Here is a 24,996-nt window from a genome sequence, read left to right as displayed (position 1 = left end):
ACTTTTCTGGTTAGGGCTTTTTTGCTGCTGCTATAAATGATCAGATTTGTAAATTGTACTCCCTCCACTGAACTATTGAAGACTATAAGAAGAATTGATCAAGGGTTTCCCCACATTGGGGTTTGTCCCTGGCTACTTGTGTCCTCTTGTCTTGGTTTGTCTTCTACTATTTATGTTTATGTTCTATCTGCGTTTTACTATCATGTTGATGTGATTGATACTCTGGATATTGATATTGGGCTAATAAAGAAATTGAAATAAAATTGCTTTAAAAGCATAGAACATACCATTGTTGCCTAAAATTAACATGGTATCAGAGCTGAGGTGAAGACAAAGCCCAAGCAAGCGTGAAAGAGCAATCACCAAAGATAATTGGGCAAGGACAAAAGGCTCAATGGGTTCCTCATCCTACTTCCTGGCTGAAGACAAGCTCCATGATAAATCTGACTATCATGGATGGAAGATGTCTCTTGATTTGACCTTGGAAGAAAAGGAAGTGATGGATTATGTGCAGGGTAAAATCCCTGAGCCTCCTTCAAATGCACCGGCTGTTGCAAAGACCAAGTACAATAGGGCTGAAGTCAAAGCGAAGAAGATTATCAGGGATTCCATTGACAAGCATTTGGTGGCCTATATCTCCGAATTGAAGACCTCCAAGGAGATCTACGACAGGTTGGTCGACATGTTCAAGGTTAGTAATGCTAATCAAATTCTATTTCTCAAGAATAAGTTGAAGGATATTAAGAAGGGCAAGGACGAGGACATTCAATCCTATTTCTTGAGGATTACCGAGATCAGGAATGATCTACTTTCAATTGGAGAAATCATTCCTGACAGGGAACTTACTCTCACCACCCTTGGAGGACTCCCACTTGAGTGGTATGTATTTAGAACCACTATACTCAACAATGATTGAATTCCAGGGTTTGAAGAATTGATGTCGAGATGCATTCAAGAAGAAACAAGAATGGTGGAGCAAGAAATGCCTTCTAATAGAAGCAACCCCACTACATTCTCCGCTCATGCCAAGAGGAAGAACACTGTAGGTTCAAAGAAGCAAAGTCAAGGAAGATCGAGATTCAAAAATGGAAGGAAGGGTAGATGCTTTGTTTGTAATAAGTTTGGTCACTATGCGAGGGAGTGTCCAAATAGAAGGGACACATCGCATGATGATGATCACAATCATTCCAGGGGCAACTTCAACAACAACGATCAAAGGAATGGCAGGTCCAATGGCAAAGGAAAAAGGAATGCGGGACATCAGGGAAATGGTCGATCCTCCAAGAAATCAAGGAACTCTAGGTATGAAGAATCCAATGTTGTTAACAATAAGCAAAAAGAGTACTATCTTATATCGGCCCTCTCCACTACCTCTCCTTCGGACACTTTGGTAAATTCGCTGATTGATAGTGGTGCCTCAAGGCACTTCACCAAATACAAGGAAGCCCTATCTACTCTGATAGAAAATGAGACAAACTTGGAGATCATCCTTGGAGACAATGCCACCTATCCTGTGAAGGGAGTAGGGAATGTTACCCTTCAATTGAATCAAGGTAACACTATTCATTTGCAAGAAGTATTATATGTACCCAATCTCAAGAAGAACCTGGTGTCCATTTCGACAATGGAAGACAAAGGATTCAAGGTGGCTTTTATCAATGGAAAGGTACGTGTTTGAAAAAGAAATTTTAAAGATGCTTTTACTCTTGGGTTTAGGGTTGACACTTTATATCAAGTTGGAGGAAGTCCATTGGTAGCCATGTCTTGCGACACATCTCTAAAATCTGAACTATGGCACCGGAGGTTCGCCCATCTTCATTATAAGGCCCTATCCGATGTGAGAGAGATGGTGACAGGTATGCTCGAGTTAGAATCCAATGAATTCCAAGGTTATTGCAGAGAAGTTGGCATTAAGAGGGGACTACAACACCATACACTTCCGAGCAGAATGGTGTGGCTGAAAGGAAGAATCACTATATTGTAGAAGCTGTTTGTGCCATACTTCATGATCAAGGGTTTTCGAATTTTCTATGGGCTTAAGCTGCAAATACCGCCGTGTATGTTCAAAACTGATGCCCTCATCAAGCATTGGACTCCAAGACTCCCGATGTCTCTCATTTTAGAATTTTTGGAAGTCGCGTATATTTTCATGTCCCGAAAGAGAAAAGAAGCAAACTGGGTGCATCTGGGAAGAAAGGAATCTTTGTGGGCTATAGTGAAAATTCTAAGGGATATAGAATTTATGTGGCTGGTCAAAAGGAAGTTGAGATAAGTCACGATGTCACCTTCGACGAAGATATGGCCCTCAGGAAGATCAACAACCTTCCTATCCTAAGGAAGGACAAAGAAGCTGACACTAGAAATCAGGGTGAAAAAGAGGACGAGACGATACCTGATATTGATGAACCTATGGATCCTATAGATCCTCCTCCTCATGAGTCTTCCTCCAAGAGGAGACCCTCATGGCTTAGGGAGACTATCGAAGATGCCGAGAGACATATTGCCCCAAAGGGGACTTTTCGTGAAAGCAAGAAGCCGAACAGGTATCAAGGATACTTGACTGTCATGAGCACTATCATTCAAAATGAGCCTTCATCATTTGACAAAGCCGTGAAGCAACAAATATGGAAGGACGATATGAATGAAGAGTACGAGTCAATTATGAAGAATGATGTCTGGGATGTGGTTCCTAGACCCTAGGACAAATCGGTTGTAACTTCCAAGTGGCTCTTCAAAATAAAGCATGGAGCTGATGGTAGTGCAGAAAAGTTCAAGGTTCGCTTTGTTGCTTGAGGCTTCTCTCAAAAGGAAGGTGTAGATTACGATGAGATATTTGCGCCTGTTGCCCAATACACCACCATCCGCTCGATTATAGCCCTTGCTGCCTTGCAAGGCTGGAACCTACATTAGATGGATGTCAAGACTGCTTTCTTGCATGTTTCGATCAAAGAGGAAGTCTATGTGGAACAACCCGCGGGCTTTGAGGTTCATGATCAAGAATCTCATGTATGCAGGTTGAAGAAAGCTCTCTACGGATTGAAGCAAGCACTCCGGGCTTGGTATGAGAGGATCGATAGCTATCTGATGAAGCTGGGATTCACTAGAAGTGAAGCCGATCCAAACCTTTACATTAAGGCTGAATATGATAATCCTCTCATTCTGGTACTTTATGTGGACGACCTCTTTTTGACAGGTGCATACCCTCTCATTCACAAATGTAAGAGGGAGTTGGCTTCTGAATGTGAGATGAAGGAACTTGGGCCGATGCACTATTTCCTAGGGTTGGAGGTCTGGCAAAAGCCAGGTGAAATTTTCCTCTCTCAAGGAAAATATTTTGTGAAGATATTGGAAAGATTTGGGATGGTGAACTACAAGCCTGTGACTACTCTGATGGAACTTAACTTTAAGAAGTTATGTGGTAGTGCTGCTGGACTTGAATTGGGAAATGCTTTTGAGTATCGTCAACTCATAGGAGCACTGATGTTCTTGGTGAAATTCTGTCCAGACTTTTTTTGCAATTAACACATTGAGCCAATACATGGTTGAGCCTCATCATATGCATTGGATTGCTGCCAAGAATCTTCTGAGATATCTTCAAGGCACAATCACTCATGGACTGAGATACACTGTCAGAAATGTGAGGTTGCATGGTTATTTTGATGCTGATTGGGCTGGTAATGTGGTGGATCACAAGATCACTTCTCGATGCTGTTTTCTTTGGATTCTGCTTCGATATCTTGGATGAGAAGGAAGCAAAAATCGGTTGCCTTGAGCATCGCCGAGGCCGAATACATAACTGCTAGTATGGCCTCTTATGAAGCTTGTTTGGTTGAGGAAGCTCTTTAGTGAGCTATTTGGACATGTGTTGGATACCATCGTGATCCTCTGTGACAACCAAAGTGCGATCTAATTATCAGAGAATCTCGTGTTTCATGATCGCTCCAAGATATAGATATCAGGTACCACTTTATCCGGGACATGGTACAACGAGGATAAATAAGGCTCCATCACATTGGGACTGATGAGTAGGTCGCCGATATTTTAACGAAGCCCCTGGGGAAGGTCAAGTTCTTGGCCTTCAGAAAATGACTTGGAGTCGTGAAGAGACCCTCTTATGAGGGTCTTGTATGAGATGGACATTGAGCTTTGGGAGCTCCGGGGGGCTTGGGGTACTTCTTGGAGCGATGAACAACCATAGGGTGAGTGGTTCAGCCTTCCCCTGTGATAGCCCTTGGCGACCTGTAGGCAGGATGAGTGGTTTATCCTTCTTTTGCTGAGACATCCTACCCATGTAGTTTGGGACTCGTGGGATGTACCTCTCATCTGGCGAATGAGTAGGGAAATGAGGATAGGGACCATAGTACTTGTTGGAAATAATATGGAGAGGGGAGGTGAATCAGTGTTAGCAAATCAATAATTTTTCATTTCCATAATCAGTTTCATATACGCTACTTCAGTTAAGGGAATCCACGTGTACACGCAACTGTGTTTAATGCAACTAGCGTATATCCAGTAAACTTATGATTCAGTTAATTCATCATATGTTGATCTTTAATCAGTGCATCGGAACTTCATTGACCATATAAACAGTAACCAGGTGCAGTAAAACAGAACAGATCATCACACATAAGAAACACATATGAACACCATGAAATAAGGTGGAAACCCAATGCAGGACCAAAACCACTTGCCGCTGTCTTCCATTTAATATAAGAAAAACCTGTTTACAATCTTGTACTGGCGCAGACTCATGCCAGTACGCAGGCACCCACTTGTAGAAGGCTACAACCTTCTCTCGTTCTCCAGCTACTATTGGAAGGGAGCTGCAACCCCCTGGCTCTTGTACTAGCCGCTATATTTACTAGTACGTAGGCGCCGACCTACTGAAGGCTCCAACTTTCACTCTTCCTCCAGGGACCACGTTTCATAAATTTTCAGATTGGATACACCTGGATCACAACATCATAATCTGAAGGCCACGTTTCATCCAATTTTCATACTGGACCATCAACAACATTGAAGCTCAAAATCAATCACCACAAAACACAGAGCAGAACCTAGAACTCTGCAACAACCACTAGAACCATCTGCAAATTCAGATATCATATTTCATAATGTATACGCTACTCTGATGAACCGAACCAGCGTGTATACGCGCTTTTACCAAAGCGAACCCACGTACAGATCTGCAAATATTAACTCATAACTTTGTAGCTATTCCACACATCAATCATACCCAGATCATAACATTTATAGAATAAACATGCGTCAGTAATTCAGATCTAGTCTATCAATGATCAAACCACATAATGATAATACATTCCAAGCCTTAAGATCCCGATCCATCATTCATCATCATCCACATAGGTGCATCCTTAGTTCAAATCAAGCAAAGCATCACAAACCCATAACCTGCATATTGGATCTCTCACTTCATCAGATATTCAATCCTTACACACCTTGGCCTAATGATCTTCTCCTCTTTTTATAGTTTTAGGCCTTTCTCAATACCATGGACCAAAACCACTTAGGACCAATACCTTGGACCAAATACCTAGGGTCAATACCTCGGACCCGATACCTTGGACCAATACCATGGATCAAAATACCATGGACCAAATACCTTGGACCAAAACTTAGTTTTCCAAGATATACGCGACTTTCCTTTTGTGAAAGTGCGTGTGTACGTTATATGCTCTTTTTGGTCTGTTAACCCGCGTGTATACGCTTCTTTGTCAAGGTGAACCTGTGTATACCTCTCTTTGATCATTAATTCTTTGCTATTGACCTGCTGCACTATGATCTGTCATCTGAGTGAGTTGCCATCAAGGACAACACCTGTATCATAATGCCAACAATCTCCCCCTTTGGACTTGATGGCAACAACAACACCAAGTCACTCTCCCCCTTTGACATCAAGGGCAAAGGGTGGACCAAGATATTATTTTGTTCATGCTCCCCCTGAGTACATGCTGAAATCTTTGATTGAGCTTTCCCTTTGTACATACTGAGATGCACTAAATTGTCCATGCTCCCCTTGAGCACATGTAGAGTCTGCAAAAATATTTTTTTAAAAAGAATAACATGACTCTTCAACTCAACTAAGTGAGTATGACCTTCCTATCACCAATGACTCATCAATCTCCCAACCAAGTGGGGATACACTATTTTTGACTCATCCACCCAACCAAGTGGGCATATACCAAATGTTTATACATGACAAAAAAACAAGAAACATTACATCAATCATCCCATGCAAAGTGGGGTTACAAATTAGGTCTTTGCATGACCTTTACATCATATGATATACATGACTTTTATTCCAAAGACCAACAATCTAAACAAGACCATGATAGTCATCAACAACTATCATACACCATATATGATCTACACCATAAGCATCTGTCAACATCATCCAGACCTGTAACCTGCAATACCATTCTCTTGACCAACCAACAATAAGTGTCATCTGAGATAGCAAGATGTATCATTTAGCCACATAAGCATCATCACCAAAGACTTCTAACCATAATGCCAACAATGCATTATTCGAAGCATATGCTCCCCCTGAACCTGTGCCATACCATCATCAACCAGAGCAGATAAGTGACTGAACCATATCAGACTCCTTTTTCGTAGTCTGTACCGCTGCTTTTTCTTCAGAACACCATATATGCGACTGTGCAGCGTCTAACTCGCGTATATACGCGACTTCTCTTCATAATAAGTGCGTATGAAAATTGGAATACTGAAGTTTTACACTTTCAGCTTCCCCTGGGTCTGTCATGTTTGCAAACTGAGCTATGCCACATCTTTCTGACAATAATTTTGTCTTCTTCAATACCTGGGATTGAGATGATGTATGCTTCTTTTGGTTTGGTGTCCGAATTTTGCTCCTGCATTCCTTTACTTTATGTCCAAACTTGTTACACGCATAACATCTTATATGTTTCATATTCCTTTTATTGCAATCAATAGATTTGTGACCAAACATATTGCAAGCAAAACAATATCCCTTAAAGTACCTGGAACTTGATGATTTTTCTGTGTGATGATCTTGAACCATTCTTCTTCTGCATTTGGCTGCAACATGTCCAAAATTATGACATATAAAACATTCAACATCATTCTTTGAAGGAAATAACCGACTATTACTTCCACAATTAGGAGTAACAGATTTTCTTTGAAGAATCTCTTTCCTTGGTTGTTGATGTGGTTGACTTTCTATTTCCTTGTTGAGCATCTCAGATTTTTCATTGGAGTTTCTTACCTTACCTTGTGAACTAGATTCACCTTCATGAAAACCAAGACTAGTCTTTATAATGGGCGAACGCTGAACTTTGAGGATTTCATCTAATGTTTCTGATCCTTTAGCAAATCTAAGATTCAGAGTCTTTGTCTTTTCAAGTTCTTTTCTTAGACTTACCACTTCACATTCTAACACTTCATTGTGTTTGTCCTTTTCAGTGAGTTGATGTGTCACTGTGTTTATGACTGTATCCTTTTCTGCCAAACTGATTTTTTTAAGGAAATCTTCATTTTCTGAGTCATTATTTTCATATGCCATGAGTAGTCTAATTTCTTGATCGTCTTCATCACTATTGGACAAGCCATCACTATCATCATGAGTATAATAAGCCATCACTATCATCATGAGTATAATAACTTATATTACCTTCTTTAGACATCTTCCCTTTGTTATGAGGGCATCTAGCAGCGTAATGACCAACTCTTCCACAAGAAAAACATTTGAAAGGTAGCTTACCTTTGAACCTTCCAGAACCCCGTTGAAGCTGCTTGACAAAATTTACCTCATCTTCTTCTTCTGAGATGTGTCCTGATTCATAGAGTTTTTCTTTTCCTTTTGCTGATGCTTTAAATGCTGCTTCTCTCTTATCTGATGGTCCTCCTTTTCTCATCTCAAAGGCAGTTAAGATTCCGTGAAGCTGCGTCATAGTGATATTCTGCAGATCTTGTTTTTCTTCTATGGAAGACACTTTGGGTTCAAATTTAGCAGACAAGGATCTCAAAACTTTCTCAACTAAGACAACTTAATTTCTTCACCGAGATTCTTCATACAATTGACAACTTCATCTATACGTAGGAAGTAACTAGCTATGCTTTCATCACTACGCATATTAAGAGTTTCATACTGATTTCTGAGAGTTTGAAGCTTAGCACGTTTTACTTGAGAGTCTCCTTTGTAGCTCAGAACGATTTTGTCCCATATTTATTTGGCTGATTTGAGTTGCATGACCTTGACAAACTCTGATTTTGACAAACTTCCCAATAAAATAGTGACAACTTTGGCATTGGTTTCATAATCCTTTCTACCTGCCGTATCTGTAGGAATTGCTGTTGGAAATGTATATCCTTTTTCCACAATTTCCCAAACATCTGTTCCAAGCGATTGTAGATATGCTGTGGTTCTTATTTTCCAGTAAACAAAATTGCTCCCATCGAAGATTGGCGGTTTGATGGATCCCATGCTCTCTTGATTATTCATTTTGATGGATCTCCCTTCAAGCGATCAAGCTTCTTCTGAAGGACCTGCTCTGATACCAATTGTTGGAAATAATACTGAGAGGGGGGGGTGAATCAGTATTAGCAAATCAATAATTTTTCATTTCCATAATCAGATTCATATATGCTACTTCAATTAAGGGAATCCACGTGTACACGCAACTGTGTTAATGCAACTAGCGTATATCCAATAAACTTATGATTCAGTTAATTCATCATATGTTGATCTTTAATCAGTGCATTAGAACTTCATTAACCATATAAATAGTAACCAGGTGTAGTAAAACAGAATAGATCATCACACATAAGAAACACACATGAACACCATGAAATAAGGTGGAAACCCAATGTGGGACAAAAGCCACCTGCTACTGTCTTCCTTTTAATATAAGAAAAACCTGTTTACAATCTTGTACTGGCGCAGACTCATACCAGTACGCAGGCATCCACCTGCAGAAGGCTACAACCTTCTCTCGTTCTCCAGCTACTACTGGAAGGGAGCTACAACCCCCTGGCTCTTGTACTAGCCGCTATATTTACTTGTACGTAGGCGCCGACCTACTGAAGGCTCCAACCTTCACTCTTCCTCTAGGGACCACGTTTCATAAATTTTCGGACTGGATACACCTGGATCACAACATCATAATCAGAAGGCCATGTTTCATTCAATTTTCATACTGGACTATCAACAACATTGAAGCTCAAAATCAATCACCACAGAACACAGAGCAGAACCCAGAACTCTGCAACAACCACCAGAACCATCTGCAAATTCAGATATCATATTTCATAATGTGTACGTTACTCTGATGAACCGAACCATCGTGTATACGCGCTTTTACCAAAGCGAACTCGCATACAAATCTGCAAATATTAACTCATAACTTTGCAGCTATTCCACACATCAATCATACCCAGATCATAACATTTATAGAATAAACATGCGTCAGTAATTCAGATCTAGTCTATCAATGATCAAACCACATAATGATAATACATTCCAAGCCTTAAGATCCCGATCCATCATTCATCATCATCCACATAGGTGCATCCTTAGTTCAGATCAAGCAAATCATCACAAACCCATAACCTGCATACTGGATCTCTCACTTCATCAGATATTCAATCCTTGCACACCTTGGCCTAATGATATTCTCCTCCTTTTATAGTTTTAGGCCTTTTTCAATACCATGGACCAAAACCGCTTAGGACCAATACCTTGGACCAAATACTTGGGGTCAATACCTCGGACCCGATACCTTGGACCAATACCATGGATCAAAATACCATGGACCAAATACCTTGGACCAAAACTTAGTTTTCCAAGATATACGCGCCTTTCCTTCTGTGTAAGTGCGTATGTACGTTATACGCTCCTTTTGGTTTGTTAGCCCACATGTATACTGTTAAAATTGGAAACCAGGGCAAAACTTCATGTGGGTCATCTTATTCATGGCTGATAATATTTTTATTAGATTCCTCTCGTCGAGAGGTGTAGGATTGATATAAAGATCATCTGATTCCGATAAGTGTTCATGGAGATATGAATTTATTTTGATGATGGAATTATTATCAAGCCGACCTACAACTCATGTAGGCTCAGAAGCCCAACAGTCGCATCTATTCACCCACCAATGTTGTGTATAAATATAAGAGAACTTTTCCTCATTTGGACTCACTCATCTCATCACATCTCTCTCTCTCTACTGCAAAGATATGAGTCTCTTCTCTACTGCGCTGAAATGGGTCTCTCTCTCTCACACATGTGAAGCCGGAAGCTGTTGAATTTGAAGCTGCAACTGCAGAAGTAAAGATTGACTTGCGTGGCCTAGATCTCCTCTTTGGAACTGCGCTGTAGGTTCATCTGAACCTCCTTTGAAAGCCGCAACTTTTGGTGGTGGAATGAAGTCAATCCGACAAACGGTTTGCAAGATATCGGCTGCCCTAGTTTGAAGCCGGAAACTGCTGAAACTGAAGCTGCAACTGTAGAAGTAAAGATTGATTGCGTGGCCTAGAAGATCTCCTCTTTGGAACTGCGCTGTAGGTTCATCTGAACCTCTTTTGAAAGCCGCAACTTTTGGTGGTGGAATGAAGTCAATCCGACGAACGGTTTGGAAGATATCGACTGCCCTAGTTTGAAGCCAGAAACTGCTGAAACTGAAGCTGCAATTGCGGAAGTAAAGATTGACTTGCGTGGCCTAGAAGATCTCCTCATCTGAACTGCGCTGTAGGTTCATCTGAACCTCCTCTGGAAGCCGAAACTTTTGGTGGTGGAATGAAGTCAATCCGACTGTCGGTTTGTGAGATATGGTCTGCCCTAGTTTGATAATGAAGCCGCTAATGCTGATGCTACTGATCTAGGGTTTGCTATTGCTGATATGAATCAGATTTATTGTACTATTTCTCTGCTGTATTATTGAAGATAAAAGAAGATTTGATCAAAGGGTTTCCCCACACATTGTGGGGTTTGTCCCTGGCTAGCCGCCACATCTTGTGTCTCTTGTCTTGGCTTGTTTTCTGTCGATCGTTTAATGTTCTATCTGCACTTTACTTTATGTACATGTGATTGCTAATCGGTGGAATATAATAAGAAAAAGAAGTAAACTGTTATAAGCATAGAACATACCATAACTTAACATATACGCTTCTTTGTCAAGGTGAACCTGCGTATACCTCTCTTTGATCATTAATTCTTTGCTATTGACCTGTTGCACTATGATCTGTCATTTGAGTGAGTTGCCATCAAGGACAACACCTGTATCATAATGCCAATAGTACAATCGATGGATGCATCATGTACTACCGTACTCCCTATGCTAGGATAACTGATATTGATCTGGGATCAATGGGAATTGACTTCGGGTCAGTAAGAGTGGTATGTGACACTCTCTTTTGATTGGAACTGACTTCGGGTCAATAAGAGTGGTATGAGACACTCTTTTATTTAGGACTGACTTAGGTCAGTAGAGAATGGTATGATACATTCTTGATCACTTCTTCTTTTTCATAGTTTAGCAGAGAAGAGCAGTGCATTGATGGCAGAGATAGTACAGATTGGCAGATGGATTAGCAGATAGAGTTCTCCCTAGTTGAGAGGGAGTGTTAAAATTGGCAACTAGGGCCAAACTCCACATGGGTCATCTTATTTATGACAGTTGATATTTTTGTTGGATTTCTCTCTCCGAGAGTTGTAGGATTGATCTAAAGATCATCCTATTCTAACATGTACAAATGAAGTTATGAATTTATTTTGGTTATGGTCAAATTGTCAAGGTCGGCCACCAAACTTATGTAGGCTAAGAGGCCCTACAATCATGTCTATTCATCTTCAACGTTGCATATAAATAGAAGGTGACTTAGCCTCATTTGGACACACTCATCTTCACACTTCTCTCTCTCTCTCCTCATTGATTGGGTTCGCAATCCTGGGCAGCTTTCTCTCTCGCACGTGCGAAGGAAAGGAGGACGAATTTCTGTTTTTGAGCGTTGACTGAATTCTGGGACAGTTTGACCATGCGTTGACAAGCAGTGTTGATTCCTTTGATTGTGTTTTTGGGTGAGGTATTTCAGTTTGGGCAGGCTGCATTTCTGGGTACAGAAATCGAGGCCAAACGTTGACTTTGACCAGCATTGACTGCAGCTAGGGCTGACCGTAGGTTGGCTGTTTGACCAGATTTGACTGGGCTGTTTTGAGGGCTGATTCATCTTGCTGTTGGGAGGCCGAAGTTGATGAAATTATTGAGGGTCAAATCTGCCCTGTTGACCAGCGTTGACTTTTCTGGTTAGGGCTCTTTTGCTGCTGTTATAAATTATCAGATTTGTAAATTGTACTCTCTCTCTGCTGAACTATTGAAGACTATAAGAAGAATTGATCAAGGGTTTCCCCACATTGGGGTTTGTCCTTGGCTGGTGCCACATCTTGTGTCCTCTTGTCTTGGCTTGTCTTCTACTGTTTATGTTTATGTTCTATCTGCATTTTACTATCATGTTGATGTGATTGCTAATCTGGATATTGATATTGGGCTAGTAAAGAAATTGAAGTAAAATTGCTCTAAAAGCATAGGACATACCATTGTTGCCTAAAGTTAACACCAATAGACATGACCTTTCATCCTTATCGACTTGTATAAATACAAGTGTCCCTCCTCCTCATTTGGCACATTCATCACTCACTCATTCTCTCTCCTCTCATTGGTTCGTATAACATTGGGCAGCTTATCTCTCTCACATGTGGCAAGAAGGACGAGTTTTTCTGGGTTGAATTGCAGAACCGAAATTTCAGAATTTCAGACAGTTTGACCAGCATTGACCAAGGGCTTGTTGACCAGTTTTGACTACGATTTTTGGAGGAACATTTCTGTTTGACCAGGGCGCATTGACTGGCACAAAAATCGAGATTTTATGGGGTTTTTGACCCGCATTGACTGCAATGTTGACCATTGGTTGACCAAGTTTGACTGCTGCTGGAGGCTGAGTTTGACTGCCTTTGACCGAGCTTCATAGGAGGAGTTTGATTGCTGTTTTGACTAGTGTTGACTTTCTGGTTAGGGCTGAAGTTTGACTGCAGAAATTTACAGGGCTATTTTGACTTTGAATTGGGCAAGTCAATTTGACTTTTGTACTCTCCCTCTCTTTTGAATTTTTGATATAATAATAAGAAGAATTGATCAAAGAGTTTTTCTCACATTGGGGTTTTTCCCTGGCATCCGCCAAATCTGGTGTCCTCTTGTCTTGGCTTGTCTTTTGCATTTTGTTTCATGTTCAATCTGCTTTTACTGTCAATGTGATTATTGTGATTCACTGACGGGTCATTTCGTCCAACACGAGAATTTGCTGAGAGGGTAGAATTCCAAAGCCCAGCCTGGTAGCTTTTGAATATGTGCCATAGCACCAAACACTTACTTTCGACCACCTTTAGAATTTGTCACTGTTTTATGAGAATCCCCATGACCACTTCCAGTTGTGCTAAGAATTTTGCGTTCTTGACCTGATTTTGCTGAGATAGAAACTGAATTCTATTAGAATTGGCATCTATCAACCCTTTATGCTGGTGTAGCATTCTGCACAGTTCTTGAAGTTCCTGAAGACCACTAGCTGTGACAGAAGAAGCCTGAAAAAAAGAAGGGGGGAACTGGACGAGGAGCAAATGTTGTAGGAAAGAGCTGAAGTCATCATGCACAGAAAGCAAAAACATCAATCTTTGTGTATTCAAACCAATTAATAGAGTACGCCTATTTCCAAGAGCAAGTCCCAAATATGAATGGCTTCCATACTCACAGTTACATCACAGATGCCCATGTTCCCATTCCACCTGAGAAAGTAATTAATCCCTCGCACGAATAAATCGATCATGTGAGGATTAATTTGACTGGGAGACTGTGAGGTGCGGGTGAACAATTCATAATGAGAAATGAAGAACGAGGGAGGTAAGCAATACAAGAGTTGTTGTGTCATTCTGATGGAACCTTTGCCATGTATGCAAGCTAAGTGCCCCAAGAATAAATGTTCCAAGGATATATCAAAAGCAGTGTTATTAGAACTAGTCTGAACCAGATGGTTTGACTTGTTGGAGGGAAAAATTGCTTCGGACCAGCCTCCTGAACCATTTTTGGCCAGTTCTGTACTAGACCAACCATTTTCACCGAACTGGTTGATTCAGTAAAGCCGCATACATTGCAACACGTGGGGCATGTTTTGCTATTTTTTATAATTGTTTAAAATTTCTCTCTTTGCTGGCTATTGGCCCACAGTATGTGCCTAATATTCAAACCTATGGTCCTACTATTGCTATGCAATTCATGGTAATGAAACATAGAGAATGTCACTTTACTTAAATTTTTAACATGACCATGAAATGATTCAGGATGCTTGAGAGTGGTTTTGAACTTATTGGATTTCATATGGAGAACGTTTAATTTTAGATCCAACTCAAGATGACTTAACAATTTTCAAGATTTCAGGATTGGGGGGATTGCAACATTTCCATTGGATCTTGTCATGTACGATGGTATGGAACTAGTATTTAATCAAGAGCCCCAAACCCTCTATGTACCTTGATGTTAGTGACATTGGTTGTCAAACTCTCTATCATGATCCTACTAGAATTGTACCCATCACTTAAACAAAATCTTGAATTGACATGCTAAGCATTTTTTAATCTTATTGTAATGCTTAGAGGGTGATATTGATGGTGAACTAAGTCACCTGACACGGGGATTCGGGACACGTAAGATTCGAGATTCGTGGTGTCGGATTCGGACACGCTGACCCCCCAGAACAGGACACGTTATATATTATTTTATTAAATATATATATATATATATATATATATATTAAAAATTAGATATTATCATATTTCTTACACAAATTTTAATTAATGATACAAATTTATTGATTTCAAACATGGATCTTCATCTATAGCTATTAGCATGCATAGTACATACAAAATTCAGATAAATGTCAGTGGTACTGGTCACATAAATGACAAATCTATCAAAAATTTAAATCATGATTCATAATTCATAACTAAAAGACAACTTACAACTACAAGATAGTAAGATAAACACACTGACAATTGTAGTTTTCTCATTAAGTCATCAAGTCAAAATGTGTTACATAGGTAGTGTTGGTGCAATGCCAATGGCAAATAGAAATAGAAAATATAAAACAACTACAGGTATACAAGCCTCAAGGCATCAATCAGCATCACTGTCCCCATCATCATGGTCCCCACTGCTCTCCTCTGCATCCTCCTCCTACCCTGTATCCATAGTCGCCTCTGCATCCTCCTCCTACCCTGTATCCATAGTCGCCTCTGCATTTGCTGGTATGGAGGTGGACCCTCTAAGTCATCAAATCTAACAGGCTCTAGCACTGGATCATTGAGATCCATGTTGGCCAATGCCAACTCAATAGTGGTGTCTAGACCCATATCATTAGGAACAGTGTTACTTGGGAGCGGGAGCGGGAGCGAAAATGGGAGCAGGAGTGACATATTCAGAAGCTCTTGGTTTGGTGCTCTTGATTAAATATGAGTTCCATACCCTAATACATGACAAAATTCAATGGAAACATTGCAATCCCCCAACCCTAAAATCCCGAAAAACTGATAAGTTTGCTGGATTTTGAATGAAATCTAAAATTCTACTTTCTCCATATGAAATCCAATGAGGCCGGAACCACTCTCAAACATCCCGAGTCATTTCATGGTAATGTTAAAAATTTAAGTAAAAGGATGAAAATGAAGATCAAGGAGAATGTCACTTTTACTTTAAGAATTTAACATTACCATGAATAGCATATCAATACTAGGGCCTAGACTTGATCATGAAGCTGCCAAAATGCTCAACTCCTTGCTGCAACAGCACAAATCACTTGCCAAATGAAAATATTAATGAGCAAACACGCCCTTTTCTTTCCCGCACTGAGCTTAGCGAGTCCTGGAAACAGGACACGTGTCCTAAAATCGCGACACGCTTTTGAAAATCGTGATACGACCTCGGACACGACATGTCGGAAACAGACACGACGTGCCATATGATTTGGACACGAATCCGGACCGAATCGTGTCGGATTCGCTGGATTCGGGATTCATAGGGGGTTTAGGACGAATCCGGTGACTTAGATGGTGAAGATTCCAATATAAACAAATATTTTGATGATCTGAAGCTATTTGTTGTAGCATGACTTTTTCTGGATGCTAGAAGCCATCTAGGGCCTGTTTTTTTATGTATTTTTGATTCAGAGATGGATTGCACTTGGTGTTATTTTGGTTGTGTCCTTGCATGTTATATAAATGAGAACTTTTGCTTATTTGTGTACAAATGGTTTGGATTCATATGAATGCACATTAATATATATGTTTTTCTTTAAAATTTGAATATCATGTGTTTTTGGTTGATCGATTTTTTGCTCCAGTTTTTTACTGGTTCCGGTCTAGTTCTGATCGGTTCCCGGTGCAAGGGGTCAACCGGCTCGATGACTGGTCCGATTCTGATAACATTGATCAAAAGACATTATTGTATAGTTTGAAAGTACACTTTGGTGTTGATGATAATCACACATGCTTTTTCTTGTGTTGCCTTGTTTGCGATTGAATCTGCCTTGACACTGTTTGCCCTCTTAGCACATGATAGAATTCAACAATGGAAAAGGAACGCAAGCCTTGTTTGATTTTGTCAAGGATTGAACCCAGTGTTGAGTTGAGAGGAGATGTGCCCAATATAATATGTCTGATATTCTTATAGTTCCTCACTACAATTAACCACTATATGTGAAGGGTGTTTGCTAGGTTCACTCCTTGCAGCTTTGGCCTGGTTATTAGAAGCGACTCCCAAACTCTAAGCATAAGCATAAACTAGTGTTTCTGTGGGGCAAGTGAGAACCCTTCTCGCTCCTGCCACCCCAAGGTTTTCCACATTGTTGATAATAGGGGATAGGGTGTAATCCAACTGAATTTAGTTCATACTATTAATATCTGTAAAGAGCTGTTCTCTGACCTAGCAAGGAGTGGGGTTTCCGCTTCTATGGTTCTTTAGGAAGCTCTTGCCATCTTACTTCACCCTTGAACAACTAAGCATTGTTTAACCTTCTATGGAGTGCAACTGCCTCCAATTGTTTCCTCTCTATTGCTGGGAATGGAGCTAGAGCTACAGTTACCTTTATATAGTTTTTCCAACACCATCTGTCCTGGCACATTCTACTGCCACAACTTCGTAATTTTTCATTGCTGCAAACCTAGTTTGTTTGATTTGTAGCCAAGATATGAATGCCTTAAATCGAATGTCCTCAACATAAGGGGTTGAAGACCACCCAACTTTTCAAGTAGCACATAATTGTGTAGATAATGCTCACATGGTAAATTTTTCCCTGTAGAAGGTTGTTGAAATAGAGTTCACAGATCCAAAGGTTTTTGAATATCTCCCTTTTGCTTGGAAACACAACATTTCAATTTGAAATTTATACCATTATTCATTTAGGTATAGAGCAAAAACTCTTCCAAGTGGCTTGCAGGCTAGCATTTCATTGGCATATTTAGTGATCTGTTTGCTGAAAGATGTTAATCTTATCACCACTTCAGCCTTCTCTGTAGTCTCTTCTAACTGTTTGGCCACCCCAGTCTTTAGCTCGTTGCGCCGAGAGATGCTCTACAACCCAGGGTGAGGGAGATGTTGTCTCGTAATGTTACATTTAAAAATAATAAAATAATACTTACATTCACAAATTAAAAAATATTAACAACAAAAATAGTCAATGTTGGCCATAATTAAAATACTTCAATTTCCACCTTAATTTTAGATCAACTTTATATAGAGAGATAAAGTAATTGAAAGTAAAAAAAATTAATTTACTTTTGAGTGTGAGGGAGAGCTGTAATTCCTTCACTATTTAATATGGAGTTTACAAATGACATTCAAAAAATAATAGTACTGATATTACATGATGCATAATTCATTTTATGTTCAAGTGACATGTAATATTTAAAACAAAAATATATTAATAACAAAAAAATATTTTAGTATCAGCTGCAAATAAAATATTTCAATATACAAATTAAATAACAATTTTATATAATGTTTACATAGAGAAAAATAAAGTAATTTAAATTAAATTTTTTCTTGTATTTATTCTATTCTTAATATGGAGTTGATATATTACATTAAAAAATATTAATAATAAAAATAAGTTTAATGTGGGTTGCAATTCAAATATTTCAATATGTATGTTGAGTAAAAGATTTTAATATCAAATATATAGAGAAAAATAGTGAGAGTGTTCTTATTCCATTAATAGGTTCTTTCTAATTTAAGGTATGAGGGATATTTGTATTTCATTCAATGTTTAATATGGAATTGACATGTAACATTTTAAAAACTATTAATAACAAAAATAAATCATTGTGTGCATGTGTGTGTGTATATATACAGAGACAGATAGACAGACAAACATGTAACATTCTAAAAATTAATTCAACAAAGAGAAAAAGAGAGATTATATCCCATGGATATATGTTCTTTACTTTAGAATATGAGAGGACATGTATTAACATTTTAATGTAGAGAATGTGAAACATAAATAAAGTATTTCAATTTCAACTAAGTATATATTATATAAAGTAGGGTGAAAATAAAAAAAATTCTTGTAGTTAAAACATTTTATTAGTGTGTTGCTTGAAGCTAGTGTAGATTCATCTTAACTCTAGAGTTGTCAAGAGCCGAGAGAAATCAAATCTCTCGAGGTGCTAATCTTTCCTCAAGTTTTACACTCAAAAAGATGTTTGCATCTTGAGGGATTTGATATGTCTTGGCACTTGGTAGATTCAGAGTTAAGATGGATCTATGCTGATTATTCTCTTTCATGAGTGAGTATAAATCTAAGTCGCAGGAAACGCTTGTAGGGGAGGAGTTTCCATACGGAAACGGAAACGAAACGCGGAAACGCGTACGGTACTGCCCAGAAACGCGTTTATAGGCCGTACGACGCCGTTTCCACATGCAACTTGACTTTTTTTTAATTTTTTTTTTATTAATTTGTCTTCTAATTTTTAATTAGGTTTTTCTAATGCCTTCTAGTTGCTTTTAGATGCCTGTCTAAAGTTATAAAAGTGAACTTTTGCCCTAGTGTTGATATGCAGTGCATCAGGAAGTTTGAGGCATATGCAGTTCATGGTAATGTTAAATTCTTAAAGTAAAAGTGATATTCTCCCTTATTTTTCATTTTCATCCTTAACATTACCATGAAATGACTCAGGATGTTTGAGAGTGGTTTCTCCCTCATTGGATTTCATATGGAGAAAGTAGAATTTTAGTTCTCACTCAAAATCCAACAGACTTGTTTGTTTTTCAGGGTTTTAGGATTGCAATGTTTCCATTGGATTTTATCATGTATTAGGGTATGGAACTTGTATTTAATCAAGAGAACCAAACCCTCTATGCAGGGGAGACTCCCAATAATCAAGAGCATGTAGGGTACTAGGGTATGAAACTTGTATTTAATCAAGAGCACTAAGGTTGTTCGACTATGTAGGAGGAGACTCCCAATCAAGCACGAGACAAAAAATTAGAAATTTCTCGTGGCTGATTTTGGATATTCTATTTCCATTATGTGATCGTTCATGAGTAAATGTGATGTAAATTTAGAGACTTACAGTTTATGCATTGACAATTGACAATTTTATCATAATGTAATAAATTAGGATGTATCATATATGCTTTATGATTGCACATATTTCTTAAATGTCCTAATATATATATATATATATATATATTCGCGTTTCCCTGTTTCCAAAATTTTGGGGGGTCGCGTTTCGTACCCGTGCCCATTAAACTCGTACTTGTTTCCCTGTTTCCAAAATTTGGGGGGGGGGGGGGTCACGTTTTGTACCCGTGCCCGTTAAACTCGTACTTGTTTCCCCGTTTCGTGCAACTTTGGTATAAATTATGATCATATTCAAAAGTGGCAAAAGCAAAATTATCATCCAAGTGTTCAATTGCTTGTTAGTGCTCTTGGACAGAGATGACTATTGTGTTTGTGCTTCAGCTTCCGTTCTTTACTTAGCTGCTTCTCATTTGGCTATCCACATTTGCCTCATTAAATCTTCAGCTGTGACAGTTGTGTCAAGCTTTGAAGTTTTCTTCTTCAGCTTGTGTGACCCCGATCTCTTCATTTGCAGTGGTTGAACCCTCTTAGTGTGGGTTTCTTCACTTGCATTTTCTTCGACAATGAGATCCCAAACCCTAAGGGAGTGATTGCTGCTTGTTGAGGAGAATCTTTAACATCAATGTCTCTTGCAGCCTGCATAGTAGAACCCACTTTAGTAACCCTAGAAACCTTTGTTTTTTGTTCCTTGGTAGGTTTCTGGCAGGTTGCTCAGTCAAATGGAGGCTGATGAATTCCCCCTCCCGACCGCCGGGTTAAAGGATTGGCTGTCCTTGGCCACAGAGTAGGATAAGTGGTGGGTTTCTGGGTGGGATAGAGGTAGAGTTGTAGCTATGAAAGAATTTGAAGAATTAACATGCAAATTTACTCAAACAGCATTTAGAAAAAATGCTGAGAAATATACATGACTGATGTCCATATTAGATTTGTCAGCCCATCATTTGTAGTTGTGAGCAGATTGTAGCAGCACCTTTGGAGCAATGTTTGGCAACAATCTTGAACTCAAAGGGAATATAAGATGCCGTTGAAATTTGAATAAAACCTTTCATGTGTTTTGGTTGCCTTTGTTTTCTATAGTGGATAACTTGCTGTTATACTAGTTTTCAAGTTATCCACAGTTCTATGGTGCCTCGTGGAGTTGTCACCAAGGAAATTATTTATGCAGTTAAGATAAGTGCCTCTAGCCAAAAAGTTGGTTTTCAAAGGGTTTTTCTATCTTATGATGCCGAAGAAGGTTTTCATCAAAGCTTTTTTTCTTTTATTAATGAGATATCAATGAAGAAAAAACTATGAATTCAGGATAAGGGTGCCCTCAATCATGTTTAATTGTCTTGCTTGGTTATGTACAACAAAAATAAATTCCTCCTTTTGCTTGAAGGTATCTTGTAGGACATTAATTTGTGTCCACTGATGAGGAGGGGAACTTTATCTTCCTCATTAATGCAAATTTGAACAGAACCATGTTCAAATTGTTCTGAGTTTCCCTTTGACTTTAAATTTTTAAAGGGCCAAGTCATCTTGTTTTGGATTTTCCTTTGAAATATCCTAATTGTTTGCTTTTGATGAAGCGATCATGCAAACGAATTCATTGGCTCTGAATCACTTTTTTGTAGAAGAATGATTGCTATCAAATCTCATCCAGGGCACATTGGGTTGGTTGATTCATTCTTTTTGTGCTGTATAAAGATAAAGCCTTGACTCTAATGTTGTCCAGAGAGTTTTGATTTGAATAGTATTGACAATAGCATTGTTTTAATATATACTAGCTCATATACTTGTCCTTCCTTTTGTAACAATGGCCTTCCTTGCTGGGACTGGGTTGCCAAGGCTGCCCATTGGTGCATTGGTTGGTTTTAACTTTTCAGTGAAGTTATATCTTTGGTTGAGTACTAATATTGAAATGTAAGTAGCAGATTCTATTCTCCTTCTGTAAGCTGACACTGTCAAACTCACTAAAGCTAGAATCCTGTGATCTTTTATGTTAACCGTAATAATAAAGTCACTGTATGCCAACTTGCAGATCATTGAAAAGCTTTCGGTCCGTGCTCCTTCTGCTGAGGTGAAATTGAAGTTACTGAAAGAGATAGCTGAACAACATGAAGTACAGTGGGATCCCTCGAACACAGAAGCTGAATACTTCAAGCTGCATGAAGATTTGCTGGTAAGGTTTGAACATGAAGAGTCTATCAGAAGAACAATTTATTTTTATCATTTATACGTTGCATCCTACTTCTGGACTTGTCAATTTGATCTTTTGATTTTACATTGTTAGGATGGACCCACTCAGTTTTTCAATGGGTCAAAAATTCCTCTTCCAGATGAAAAAGATCATATTCCTCCAGTTGAGTCTCCTAGCAAGGGTTCCATCTCAGATTCAGGTTCTGATGATTTAGACCTGCCTTCGGTTCCTATGGAAGCAGATGTACAGAGTTCAGATGTAAAAATGGCTGCAGAAACAGTGCCCTCGGCGTCCTTTACTCCTGTACATTCTGCCCCAGAAAGTACATTTTCCGGAGGCAATCATGACACTGTTCCGCGCTCATCATCCCTTGGATCAGATGTTCCAGTTATGAATGTGGGTTCACCAGTTGCATTGCAGACTTCATCCCCTGATCTGTCAGATGACACATGTAAGGAGAAGCAGTTTGTTCCTTTTATTACTTCACCTCCTTTTAGAGTTGGTGAGAATAGAGGGTCACCTTCAACAACAGAAAGTACAGGAAACATGGGTACGAGCAACATGGACTTTCAAGATGTTTTGGCAGCTGCTCAAGCAGCTGCAGAAACTGCTGATCGTGCAGCAGTAGCTGCTCGGGCTGCAGCTAATCTTGCAAAAGTGAGAATCTCAGAAATAATTTCAAAGACTGGTTCTAGAAGCTCTGCAATTAATGACAATGCTACTTGTGCAGATGATGCGAGTAAAACAATGCTTTATTCTAGCAAGGATACTATGAATGACACAAGCCTGCCACAGGGCATTCAGTCCAAGCAGGATCCATTAGCTGGACAATGGTCCAATGACATTTTTGATATAAATTTAGAAAAGGGCAAAATAAGGCAAGAAGCTGAGTCGGATTTACATGTATATCAACAAACTTTTGAGAGAAATTCTGTTGAGGCTGCAAGTGTTCCTCCACCTTCAGTTCATCCTGATCAGAATATTTTCCCCAGCACAAGGACATCCAGCAATCTGCATCATGACCCTCCTGGCGAGATTTCGCCTTCCCTTAAGGAACCAGCACTTAACACTGAGTCAACTCACCAGCCTGAACGTTTGAATTCAATGGAGGATGATTCCTACTACTCTTACCCCAATTTATTTAGTTCTCAGAATTCTTTCTCCCACCGTGCTGACTTGTAGGCCTTGCGTAATCTGACAAGTTTTATGAAGTCTGCGTTTGACACTTGCCAACAACTACTGTTTTTTTACATGAGCCCCAAAAACTTAAGTAATATGACCCTGGCATTAACTAATGTCTAGGTCAAAATCTCTCGTGGAATAAAATTAGGCATGAGTGGAGTATCTTGATGTAGTTGGCTATAATGTGTCGGTTTGCAAACACAGGGAGGCTTAATATGGTTTAGTAAAATCTGCTGTAAACTGTTCTCTTTGTGGGCAGAATGTACAGGCAAAAGTACATTTGTAGGTCGATGAATTCAGTATATTGTTTTGTAATTTAAGATTACTATGAACGAGTGGAACAACATATTTGTTTTGATTTGTATGAGCTTTGATTTTATGGACAACTTTAGCCTACAAATTATATCATTTATACCAGCTAACATAAGAGATTATCTATATTCGTAACTTTGTTGTTTCTTCTATCTAAATTTATCTTCCGGATTCTATGTATATGGTTGTTGAAATCTAGCTTTATTCCAAATACATGCAATGTTTGATCTGCAGATTTACATAACAACATATTTGTTTTGATTTGTATGAGCTTTGATTTTATGGACAACTTTAGCCTACCAATTATATCATTTATACCAGCTAACATAAAAGATTATCTATATTCGTAACTTTGTTGTTTCTTCTATCTAAATTTATCTTCCGGATTCTATGGATATGGTTGTCGAAATCTAGCTTTATTTCAAATACATGCAATGTTTGATCTGCAGATTTACATGATTGCCAGCGAGGTCCTTGAAACAAATTTGTCTAATTGATATGTGTTCTGTATACTCCTACAATAGTTCCGTATTTCATTTACCAAAGTGAATGAAGCTCGAAAATATTCCGTATAGTTGACAGCTTGGGTGGACTAAGTTTAGACTCTTATAATTCATGCTTTCAACGAGGCTTCCGGTTATCTTTTATGCTTAAAGCGGCAGCTTACAAAGAAAGTCACATTAAATTGGAATCCTTTGTGTATTTACACCAGTGTAATGCCAATAATTTAAAGAGAAAAAGAAACAAGGGGGAGAGAATGAACATCTATATATTATAGTTTGCATTCTTTTCTTGGTAAGTATTTTAGATGGGATAATATATGTGTATGCTTGCTATTTTACAAAATTGTTATTAGAAATCTGACCTGTAAATATATGAAAATACAAATATACTCGAGAAATAACAAGATTTGAATATAGATAAATGCTTTTCTTTATTGATCAAATCTTTAAAGTAGGGCAACACTATACATTCACTCTTTAAGGAAGGAGAACACTCCACAAGCCATACGCTTCTCCATACAATATTTTTTGACATTTTTTAATGAAGAGTCTCTAGCCTTTATATAGGCCTTATACATACAATACTATGGTTCCCTCAATACCATCTATTTAATACCATGGGCTTATTACATTATTGCTAACTACTTTTGGTTCCATACATGATATGGGTTAACCACTTTATTTATTACTATGGCCCATCCCATTATTACATTATTCCTTTGGGTACTTTCCTCTGTATCCCATATTATTTTCTCTAGGTATACTACATTCCACCCCCCTTAAAGATTTTTCGTCCCCGAAACATAAGAACACATAATAAGATCTACTAAAAAGAGTAGTCCACTGGTACTATGCGTGTGCATCTAGCCATCCAAGAGAGGTGAACACTCGATTTCGCTGGTGCTTCGCTCGTTTGAGATGGAAGTTGACCCTGACGACTTTTCTGTGTTGATGTGTAGTAGGTGGATCGTCGCCCCTCTCTATCTGTCATGCAGGGGTGGTTGTTTTTGTGGCTAATTTGTTGCCATCGTGTTGGTTGTTTTCTTGTGGGGTGATGTGGGTGGTGATATGCTGAAGTTTTAACCAACAGTATATCTTTCTTTAATTCACCGCTTAATGGAGCCTGATTGGTATCTGGTA

At 38.9% G+C, this 24,996-nt stretch overlaps 1 protein-coding gene across 2 annotated transcripts in view; it reads left to right on the top strand.

The window, feature by feature from the left end:
* The window catches only part of LOC149238651 (Regulator of Vps4 activity in the MVB pathway protein), a 37,691-nt gene extending 14,286 nt beyond the window's left edge, over positions 1–23,405 (top strand). For both annotated transcript variants that reach the window (XM_089373133.1, XM_089373134.1), the window contains 2 exons: positions 21,701–21,841; positions 21,953–23,405. In XM_089373133.1, the coding sequence (XP_089229259.1) occupies positions 21,701–21,841; positions 21,953–23,041 (1,230 nt within the window). In that variant the 3' untranslated portion in view covers positions 23,042–23,405. The remainder of the gene's footprint in view (positions 1–21,700; positions 21,842–21,952) is intronic.
* Positions 23,406–24,996: the final 1,591 nt, after the last annotated feature.

Source organism: Pinus tabuliformis, chromosome 8, assembly GCF_031772625.1.
Source record: "Pinus tabuliformis cultivar Carrire ecotype Pingquan chromosome 8, CPIR1, whole genome shotgun sequence".
NCBI classification, from domain to species: domain Eukaryota; kingdom Viridiplantae; phylum Streptophyta; class Pinopsida; order Pinales; family Pinaceae; genus Pinus; species Pinus tabuliformis.
This window is presented reverse-complemented; position numbering and strand designations above follow the sequence as displayed.